Source organism: Nanorana parkeri, unplaced genomic scaffold (genome assembly GCF_000935625.1).
Source record: "Nanorana parkeri isolate BGI_ZX_2015 unplaced genomic scaffold, ASM93562v1 scaffold653, whole genome shotgun sequence".
Lineage (NCBI taxonomy): Eukaryota > Metazoa > Chordata > Amphibia > Anura > Dicroglossidae > Nanorana > Nanorana parkeri.
In genome coordinates, this window is record NW_017306921.1 from 169,374 (window position 1) to 180,905 (window position 11,532).

Below are 11,532 nucleotides of genomic sequence, written 5' to 3' on the forward strand. Positions count from 1 at the left end.
CCAAGAGATGCTCTATTTAATGCTAAGGTATAAGGGGACTTCTACACAGGCCAAAAACGTTTCTGCATATTGTAGCACTACTGCTATGCAACCATAATATGGAAATATAGTCTGATAGTTATTAAATCCTGTCTCCGCACCAAGGCCAACCCCTCTGTCTTTTTAGAGTGTAGCGTTAAAGCCGAACATGCATCTGCTTCAGGGAATCTACTGGCTACTGTCCAAGTGAAATCCTAATTCAACACAGTATTTTTTGCAGAAAGAACTCTACCAAGGGTGTCAGCTGAAGACATTCATTAGTAGCACAATGTGGCAGATTTATTCGAAGGCATTCAAGGTACCTTAAAGGGCATGTTAAAAAAAGATGGGTGACTAGGACCTTGTATATCATGTAGTGGCAAGGGTCACCCTTATGACTAGGACCTGCTAGGACCTCATATAGTATTGAAGGGTCCTTCCTCCCACAGCCTATAAACAAACAGGACTCCTGGCTTAGGGTCCGTTCACACCAGTTGCAGTGCGTTCCGGCCCGATTCTGGCCATAACGCACTGCCTCGCATTGCGGCCGGCTCACTTTATTGTGGGGCAGGATGTTCATTGAAGTGAATGGCACCGTAGCCATGCTCTCCGGCTGCAATGCGATTGGCCGCACGGGATCACAAGGCACATTATTGCCTGAGGTCCGGTGCAACCAAAATAGTGCTTGCAGTGCTTTTTGGATTTAGCTAAGCAAACAGGTAAGGTCTACCTTCACATGGTCCGGGCTAGGTTCAGCAATGTTCTGTGCCCAAAGATGAGGTCAGCTGCCTATCTGAATTTTCCATCAACGGATCTTTTCTTCCCTGATGGCACATTGGACATATTCCAAGGTGACAACGCCAGGATTCATCGGGCTTAAATTGTGAAAGAGTGGTTCAGGGAGCATGAGACATCATTTTCACACATGGATTGGCCACCAGAGTCCCAGACCTTCACCCCATTGAAAATATTTAGTATGTGCTGGAGAAGACTTTACGCAGTGCTCCGACTTTCCCATCATCACTACAAGATCTTGGTAAAAATGAATGCAACTCTGGACAGAAATAAATATTATGATGTTGCATGAGCTTATCGAAACGATGACGCGTGCCGTAATCAGCGAAAAGGTGGTCCAATGAAATATTAGAGTGTGTGACCTTTATTTTTAGCAGGCAGTGTATATTAGGAACATGCAACAATAAGTGATTGCATGTGAAACAGGTAAATTTCATATTAAATTTCAGAAGTGCGAGGGTTGGGGACCCACGTTACCATATGTAGAGGTCAGGAGCCAACTGTGGACTTACAATGTTCCCATAAATTACCAGCATGAGCCAGTTCATTCAAACAGCAAACAAAATCCACCCGCAAGATAAACGTGGTCATTTTGCTGTAGAAGGAGGAACATCTCTGGCAAATAGTTATTATCATTGTTTAATGTCAATATAAGCTTTGTATCCTTCAATTATTCATGCACATGGGTCACAATCCTGATTACCACACAATTCTACCATCATTACAACAAACTATAAGCTATAGTCACATTTACCTTTCATTAGAAAACAGCTATAAACTCAACTTTCTCTCCCACACTGTGTGTGTGTGTGTGTGCGTGCGTGCGCTTTTTAAAAAAAAATTTAGTAAAGCATTTTATACAACTAAACACAAACTAGCAAAAAAAAAGGCCATCTCCAGAAACCCATCACAAGTCCTGAATACACCCTATCTACAGAGTTCTCCCTAGATTCCTGGTGCCCAATCTGTTGCCCTTTGGCACCCACTGTGCTACTCTCAGAGCCTCTGCCTAGCTGCTTACTCAAACCAGTGAAGGAAAATATAGACTGGATTCCAGTATTTCCATTATGGTTTGGCTTTCACGCTACTTTATTTTTTTTTCTGTGCCATCCATTTATTTTCTCTACTTAGCTTATTGTAATGGATCTTGATGAGAGAAATACCAACTGTGGCACACGTAACTTTTAAAGGGTTTTGCTGAAGGGAGCACAGATGTTGAAGCATTGATTTGTAAAGGGGCTGTAATAGCAGATCTCTAGAATGTGTCTCCAGCCTGTGAAAGCATGTCCTCAGTCCCTAACACCTATGTGACTATCTCCTGCGGCAGGTCTGCAGCCTGCGACCGTCCCCCGAGGCAGATTCTGCAGCCTCCGACCGTCCCCCGAGGCAGATTCTGCAGCCTCCGACCGTCCCCCGAGGCAGATTCTGCAGCCTCCGACCGTCCCCCGAGGCAGATTCTGCAGCCTCCGACCGTCCCCCGAGGCAGATTCTGCAGCCTCCGACCGTCCCCCGAGGCAGATTCTGCAGCCTCCGACCGTCCCCCGAGGCAGATTCTGCAGCCTCCGACCGTCCCCCGAGGCAGATTCTGCAGCCTCCGACCGTCCCCCGAGGCAGATTCTGCAGCCTCCGACCGTCCCCCGAGGCAGATTCTGCAGCCTCCGACCGTCCCCCGAGGCAGATTCTGCAGCCTCCGACCGTCCCCCGAGGCAGATTCTGCAGCCTCCGACCGTCCCCCGAGGCAGATTCTGCAGCCTCCGACCGTCCCCCGAGGCAGATTCTGCAGCCTCCGACCGTCCCCCGAGGCAGATTCTGCAGCCTCCGACCGTCCCCCGAGGCAGATTCTGCAGCCTCCGACCGTCCCCCGAGGCAGATTCTGCAGCCTCCGACCGTCCCCCGAGGCAGATTCTGCAGCCTCCGACCGTCCCCCGAGGCAGATTCTGCAGCCTCCGACCGTCCCCCGAGGCAGATTCTGCAGCCTCCGACCGTCCCCCGAGGCAGATTCTGCAGCCTCCGACCGTCCCCCGAGGCAGATTCTGCAGCCTCCGACCGTCCCCCGAGGCAGATTCTGCAGCCTCCGACCGTCCCCCGAGGCAGATTCTGCAGCCTCCGACCGTCCCCCGAGGCAGATTCTGCAGCCTCCGACCGTCCCCCGAGGCAGATTCTGCAGCCTCCGACCGTCCCCCGAGGCAGATTCTGCAGCCTGCGACCGTCCCCCGAGGCAGGTCTGCAGCCTGCGACCGTTATGTGCAGCCCTTTGCAGATGTCAGGAGCAAGTATGGAAATCTGCGTGCTGCCAAAATAATTTTTTGTGCCTGCGTGGCCAGTTGGACACAGTCTTATTGCATCACAGTATGGTCATGTGACTTGTGGACTGTGCACAAAGCTTGAGAACATTAGAGCAGGTTGCTCCAGCTGCACAATAAGGCAAAATGTTGCCGACTCACACTTTGCTTTGAACTGGCCAGAAAACCCCCATTTACCTGACATGCACAAGGTGATTTTATATTTGTTACGAGGTTATTCATTTCTTCAGCCCTGCATTTCCTCTGAGATAGAGTGAGGATGTTGGAATGCCATACTACTATAATATGGGTCATTCAATGCAGTATTGCAAATATTGATATACTGTATAGGATGTGCTGCACATTATTATACAACCATTCATTTTAGAATGCTATGCTGTACCTTTTCTATGACCACCCAACAAGCCATTTATTCCAAACTGCAGTACCTGGGAGATGACACAGAGATGTGTGTGTCCTACAAATATTCAGCTGTGTTTATATGGCATGGTAACAGGAAGTGCTGCAATTATCTTGTCACTCCAATGAAAAGATGTATTTGGTCATACAGCGACCGAACGAACGCACGCAAACTTAAATCTCAACTCCTGCCAAACAGCAAAGCACACCACTGAAATGCATATACGGAAACTGCTTGGCCGGCCAAAGGATTTGTATTTCTATCCATTCATTCCTGAGATTTACACAGCCTTGCCAGATAGCACATGGATCCAGGAGACCAGTCTTTTCTCTTTTGGAGTTACATCCCAGTTATCTTTACTCTGCTCCTTTCAGTATGTTCCTTCTAAACACAAGTATTGCAACACATCTGAATCGCTCCTTGTGCTGATTCTCCCTCTTCCAGTCTGAGCTATGCTGTACAAAAGTAATATACGCTGGTCCTCTGCTACTGCCTGGAGTACAGCTGAACTCCAAAATAGTGAAATACACACCGATCCACCCAAACATTCTGACCACTGAGAGGTGAAGTGAAGAACATTATCTGGTTACAATGGCACCTGCAAGTGGGCGGGATATGTTGGGCATCAAGTACCGTATTTTTCGCTCCATAAGACGCACTTTTTCCCCCAAAATGGGCAAGCGTAAGCACCCATGGGGATACTGTATGTAAAATAAAGGTGGGTGATGAATATGGAAAGGTTTTACATGTACAAGATGTTCAATGGTGACAGCAACATTGGCAACAAACTGTTTGAGATTAACTCCATTACAAAGACTAGAGGCCACCACCTAAAGTTGGTGGAGAAAAAATTCCAGCACAAGGGGCGAAGAGGGTTCTTTACAGTAGGAGCGGTTAGGGTCTGGAACTCACTGCCACCGGCAGTGATTTCAGCTAAGAGTGTAGAAGGGGCCGTAATATCCAGGGATACCAGTATCCCCAAGACTGAGATGATGCGTGGACCTATATGGGTTGGACTTGATGGACGTATGTCTTTATTCAACCCCAAATACTATGTAACTATATAAAACTTTCATTAGCATGCTGATGGGGGAGCAGGGAAAGTATAAAATAAGCAGATGAAATGTTAACTGCATAAATAATGGCACGTGTGACTTTTATTTAAAGCACAAACACTTTAGTTTCCATCTGAACATCTAAATATACAACCTCAGCAAAATACCCCAAAAGAATAAAACAGGGGTGGACAAGTTAGTATGAAAGTCAGGAGCCAGTCTGCCCAATCCAGGGGCCAGCCAACTCCACCGACAACTAGAAAAGACCTCAAACGTTAGGTGCCAGCTGCATTGGCTTTATGGCTCCCGGGATTTGTCCAGCTTTGCAATAATGAGGGAACTTGGTAAGAGAACACACATGTGTTACCACCAATAAGGCCATATTGAGAGAACACATTGGAGAAAATTACACTTTGCTCTCTAAGGCCACTTTCACACCAGCTTTCTGATCAGCCAATCAGATTTTCAGGAGGACCCGATTGGAAGACCAATGTTAGTCTATGGGCAGCCAGATGTAAACAGACGGGTGTCCATTTACTTCCGGTTATCCCCAGCTCTGGCCAGGTCCAGAAAAACAAAAAGGATCAGAGACCATTTTGGCCAGACGTGGTAATGCCAGAGCGGGGGTAACGATGTAAAAAGACGCCTGTTCATTTAGATCCGGCTGCCTATACACTAACATGGGTCCGATAAGGTCAGTTTTTACTTCCATCAGACCTCCTGATCAGACGCTGTGAAAGGGGCCTTAGTCAGTCTATACAAAAACACAAAAAAGTCCCCAGCACACTTGCCAGCTAGCCTGCAACAAAATACACATTACCCTGTCCAACAGTATGAGTTAAAAATCAGAGGTTTTAGTTACACAAACCTTTGGCCAAAAATATAAAGAAGCCACACTGCCCGGTCAAGGCTCCTCTGTGAAGTGTGGTCCTAACTCTATTTATGAGTCTCCATGTTGGAGCACATTTAAGCAGTTGATAAATAAATGAATGCAGGTGTACCAGGAGGACACCAAATGCACGCTGGGGCACCCGGTGCGTCCAAACATCAAAAATAGTAAAACTAGAACAAAATGGTAAACGCATAAATTTATAACCAGCTGGGTGCACATGGGAAGGCTTACAACCATAGAAGAACACAAAAAGTCCCCAGCACACTTGCCAGCTAGCCTGCAACAAAACAAATGACCCTAACAGTAAAAATCAGAGGTTTTAGTCAGTCTTGTCCAAGCTAGGGGACATCATAGCACAAGAATCTGCGGTCATGCGTATTGTCCTCCGTGTAATGCCAGACATTTCTGGCCCCAATCACAGCAGTATAAAGAACTTTTCATGTACACAGACAGGCTGCACTGCCACCGGTAACTCAGCAAAAGGTATTACCTGCAATGTCACGGAAGAGACACCACTAGACACAATCACATTTCAACTCTATTCACTGGGGAAAACCCCAAACAGAGCAGCCATTACAATTCCTTCTGATAATATGCGATGTTTGGTTCTAGAATTACCAGAGCAACTGCCATTCTCTACATTATGAAATGTCTATGATCCCATCAGCAGTCTGCATTTATGTGTGTTCAAGCCACCCTATCCTCACCTAATAAGAAACAAAAAGGCATGGAATGTTAAGGCATTGCCTGCTGCATGTACTACCGTTCTCCATTGTATTCAGGAGACTTCACTTCCTACAGAACCTTCTGCCCCCAACATTCCCAGGTGCACTGGGGGCTCGGTCCCCCTGCCGTGTGCTGTGGTTCCTTCAGAAGGCCCCTATGTCATTGTTGTGTCTTGCAGTCACATAGGGCTCACTGGAGAAAGGCCAATCTAGTTCTACATGCTGTAGGGCTCCGACATGTCCTCATACTATTACTCCGATTCCAGTCTTGCACTATGAAATGCAATAGTCCAGGAGCATGACATTTCTGATGGCATTTAGGAACAAGTCAGTTTTAAGCTGTCCATACACTAGCCATAGTTTTTTCTCGTTCAGCTCCTCAAGGTTATGCATGTTCAAATGAAATCTTGTAAAGTCTCACGAGGTTTCATTCTGACATTCCTGAAATCTTCCGGCAGCCTATAATGATATAACCTTCTCAGAAGGCACTGACCACGTCACCAGTATTTATTCATTTTTTATTAAATATTTTTATTTTTTACTTTACTTTTAGGGGCTTCGGGGAAATATTGGGGGTCTAAACAGATACCCGATATTTCCCTTTTAGAATAGAAAAAGAGATTGAGGACACAGAGTCCTCAATCTCTTTTCCTGCAGCCCGTTTTAAATGAACAGGAATCCTCTATACTGAGTGTTCCTGTTCATTCATAACTTGAGGGCAGAGTGGGGGGAAATTATAAAAACTGGAGCAGACATAGTCTGGAACAGTTGCCCATGGCAACCAATCAGCTTATCTCTTCAGTTTGCTCAAGCAAGATTTGAAAATGAAACAGAGAAGCTGATTGGTTGGAGTGCAAATCTGCTCCACATTTTGTCTGCTCCAGTTTTGATAAATTCCCCTGTGTTTACTATATATCCACAATCATGAATGAACTGGAGGTGATGTAGATCACTTCCCATTCATTCATAATTGAGGATATAGTAACCATACTCAGTCCTCAATTATCTACAAACACTCTGCGATCACTGAGTGTTTGCACTCGCTCTCCAGCCTGGCAGCTGTCACAGGAGGCTGAGCGAGCGGTTCGGGAGGAGAGCTCTGCCTCCTGTGACAGCGCGGGCTGTCTCCGCCCACACACCGCTCTGCTGGACTGACAGGAGGCTGAGCGGTGTGGGAGGAGAGACACCGGCCGCTCACAGCGCTCTCCTCCCACAGCGCTCGGCTGCCACAGTTTTTCTCCTCCCCGCTGGGACACAGAGCAGCGGGGAGGAGAGAAAGCAGGGATACACCACTGTATCGGCAGGAAAATGGCACTTTCAGCATATGTTTCGGCGGCCGATATATCAGTGCATTCCTAAATATTATCATTGCCTGCTGAGTACAAAGCACGATGGGATATGTAGTCTTGAGAAAAGGAGATTGCGTCACATCAAGCAGCAGGGAAAGAGATGCAAAGCACATTGGGAATCCAGGAAGTTGGTGAAAGTGATGGGCAGACAGAAGGCAGCGCTCATTACATAAATGGGATTTTTTCCAAGTAAGCTTTGATTTCATTATGAAAAACAAGTCTAGCACAATGCGGATGTTCTAACAGGAGAGGATATGCTGGGACTTTATATCACTAGAAATACAGGAGGGAGTTGTAATCAACTTACACAAAACGCCGGGGATTATACTGGACTATATTACTATGAAAGGAGAGATCCTGAAATCGATGGCTAGAAATTCCATTCCACACCTACTGAGCACTGAACGTTTTCTGCTGAACAATGTGAAATGTCCCACAGTGCTGTTATCTACACACAGTATTGTTAGGTCAGCACAGTGTTTACCAGGCCTGCAACCCTACAGCCAGATATCTTCATCCTAAAAGGGATTTTCAAAGTAAAACAATATTTTTCTTGGACTAAAGGTTTGTAAAAATTATAGCTAAAAAATGTTTCGCTTAAAAACCGATGAGCACAGCAATGTAGTGGTTAGCACTCCATTGCAGCGCCGAGGGTCCCCAGTACAAATTACAGTCAGGACACAATCTGCAAGGAGTTTGCATGTCCTCCCTGTGCGTTTCCTCTGGGTACTCCTCCCACACTCCAGGCTGGAAGGTAAATTGGCTCCAGTCTAAATTGCCCCTCATATGTACAGTATGCATGCGAGATAGGGACCATAGATGGCAAGTTCCTTGAGGGCAGGGGCCGATGTGAATGTGCAACTGTGTAAATCATTGGCACTATATAAATACCTGAATTAATAATAATGTGATTCAAGAACCACTTGTGATGAAAAGGTGGCTATCAGACACTCTAGGGCAGTGGTAGCAAAGCTCCGGCCCTCCAGCTGTGGTGGAACTACAAATCCCATGAGGCATTGCAAGATTCTCACAGCCACAGACATGATTCCCGAAGAGAGATGCATCATGGGATTTGTAGTTTCACCACAGCTGGAGGGCCGGAGTTTGGCCATCTCTGCTCTAGGGTCTCCCCAGTGGGTGTCAATGAGCACTTCCACCCATCAGAGGTTGGCCATTATTTCATAGAGATTTTCTCGCATGCTGGTCTATGTAGAAAAAGGCAAATGGCTACCTGCACATTACACCCACCCATCAGCCAGATGGAGAGAAGATATTGATGGGTCTCAGTGCTCTTCCAATGCCCATTACAATGGGCTGGTCCGATGTCTCTGGCTTTGTCTAGTCAGGACCAGCAGCATTTGCACTACCAAAAAAAGAAAGACCTGCTGCAACATCACTGATCCAGGGCGCCACCAGACCAGCAATCTTAAGGCCCCATTCACACTGAGCAATTTATCGAGCGATTTTTGCAGCGATAATCGCTCATATTTCCACGCGATATCGCTCTATTTAGCTTCTCCAATCCATTTCAAATATTGCAGCTTACCAGTTATTACTTGTGGTGGCCGCTTTAGTTTTATCTTATTATCACCTGGTGGTCCTGCCAGTAACACGCTTGTCTAGGGGTGACAACACGCACTCGGGGCTGGATTTCCCACAAGCCAACCAAGGCCTAGCCTCGGGGCAACAGGGAGTAGAGGGGCGGCAGGGGTGTGGAATTCCTATCTCCCGACGCCCGTGACATGCAGTTGCAGGCACCAAGTGGGTATTTTTGGTCAAGCAGAGCTAAATGTACAGAGGGGAAGCCGGAGCTTGTTCTGTACAAGTGATCTCGGCGATGTCGCAGGGATCACTTGTATGCAGCCTGCAGGTCTGCCATTCTCCATTGGGGGGGTTGGCGGGCACATTGAGGAACCTGGCCTTGAGGCAGCAGAGAGATCCGGCCCTGCACCCACTTATTGTACTGTATCTCTGGAGGAGCAGCGTGGCTATGTTGTGAATTTTGAAGATTAATTTCTCCATAATATTTATAGCTCAAGAGGTGAATGAGGGATTGATGTAAAGTAATATCACTGCTTCAATGTATGCATAGTGATGGCACAGGTACACTATAAAGCAGAACTCTGGGCAAAACTGATCTTAAGCCTTGCACTGTGGGGGTAGCCCCAATGAAAGGGTTAAGTGCTCGTTTTTGTCTAGGTGCTGAAAACGAAATTATACTCACCCGAAGCTCCACGCTATCCAGCTGTCACAGCGCTCCCTCCAGCCTATCACACCCCCTCCATGCAGCATTGGAATCTTCTTTAGCATCCTCAGGACTATACACGGGGGGGGGGGGAGGGGGGGGGGATTTATCAAAACCAGAGCTGACAGAATCTGGAGCAGCTGTGCATTGGGCAACCAATCAGCTTCTCTCTTCAGTTTGTTCAGTTAAGATTTGAAAATGAGAGAGACCGCAGCAGTGGAGGGGAGGAGATGTTGGAAGGAATCTAGAATCTAAGAAGAAGCCGGCTTGGAACTTTGGGTGAGTCCAGCTTTTTTTTTTTTAAACCTAGACACAAACAAGCACTTAACCCTTGCGGAGGTGGTTAGGGGGTAGCCCCACTGCAAGTGTTAATACAAAAATTTCTGGAGCTCTTCTTTGAATTTTAATGGCCCAGCGGTGTGACTGCAAATTGCCTTGTCTATGGGCTGGAACTGCACTGGAAGAAGAGCTAGCACAGCCCTCATGCTTCTGGTGTGACCGGGCCCTCAGTTGGGAGTTCTACCTTGGGTAGAGGAGATTTTCCGGCATGCAACCGACTAATAATAACTTTCAAAATGATTCAATTATTTTCTTTCCTGCAGAAAAACGGAGCAAAGCTAACTACAATGTATTAAGATGGAGCAGAATCTGGAATTAGATTCCAGTCTGCTTTTACCTACCAGATGAACCCACCTATGGTTGGCCTTACATGACCAAACTTGTCAGAGTGAAGTGAACTTATGATACCAGAGTCAGAGTTGCTGGCCAAGTACCAGTTCAGTACAATATCCCCCAATCCTAACTGGAATGTAATCATAGCAGACAGTTCAAGGAAAAACGGATTTTCAGCACACAAAGAGCAGTCACGTGGGGAACAGTCGTAGGGACGGCATCTAGAGTTTCAGTGCTGAGGTCAGACCATGGGAGAGGCCGATGACTTCATGCTTGCTATGAAAATCAGCAGGATCAGTGCAGCTCAGGGCACTTCAAACATCTCTCCAAATCTTGCTATATCCCCAGCTTTACACAGCATCAAACACGGACACCTAGCAAAGCTTTACCAGATTATGTGCAAAAAGGAGGCCTACGTTCTGTGACATCAAAAACTTGAGAACTCTGCCGCAAAAAAGTCCTTCTGAGATACATATATCTGGGCGAACCATACAGTCCCAGTGACGGAATTTATGCTGAACGACGGATGACTGAGGAAACCATAAGTCAATAAGAAGTCCTATTTCACCATGCAGTTTAATGGTTAATGGCGTGTGTAGGAGTATGCATGGGAGTTATAGAGCCAGGACTTCCATACTGCATATGCTGCTGCTGGTGTTCTTCTATAGGAAAGAACAAGCTTGTCCAAAGTGCCCACTCCAGGGATAGGAAGGAGAAGGGCATGAATAACAAAGAATGTAGGGAAGGGTACATACAATATAGGGGAAGGTCTACAGAACATGCATATAAAACAGAAACACAATCTATATAAAGTACAGCTATGTATTTAAAGCTGGATTCCAGTCACATGTCTATTCAGTTACAATTCATATATGGGACTTGTTTTACCGGTCAATGAATTAGTATTTCTGAAAAGCCAGGCCTAAGCTTTCCATACCCCTCCCTGAGAATGCAGCCAGGTTGGTGACCTGAATTTTCTCAACTGCAATTAAAGCAGAACACAAGGCACTTCTGTACCCCCAATCATCCGCCTCCCTACATTCCCTCCCAGATGTTAATTTTTTTTTTATATATATAT

General features: G+C 46.5%; 1 protein-coding gene across 2 annotated transcripts in view; it reads right to left on the reverse strand.

Moving 5' to 3' along the window:
• The window catches only part of SNX18 (sorting nexin 18), a 38,716-nt gene that overhangs the window by 12,159 nt on the left and 15,025 nt on the right, over positions 1 to 11,532 (reverse strand). The window contains exons 2-3 of one of the 2 annotated variants that reach the window (XM_018563324.1): positions 4,691 to 4,699; positions 622 to 631 (exon numbers count right to left, since the gene is read on the reverse strand). The exons of the other annotated variant lie outside the window; for it this stretch is intronic. Coding sequence (XP_018418826.1) covers positions 4,694 to 4,699 — 6 coding nt within the window. The 3' untranslated portion in view covers positions 622 to 631; positions 4,691 to 4,693. Of the gene's footprint in view, positions 1 to 621; positions 632 to 4,690; positions 4,700 to 11,532 lie in introns of those variants that run through there. 2 annotated transcript variants of the gene reach the window in all.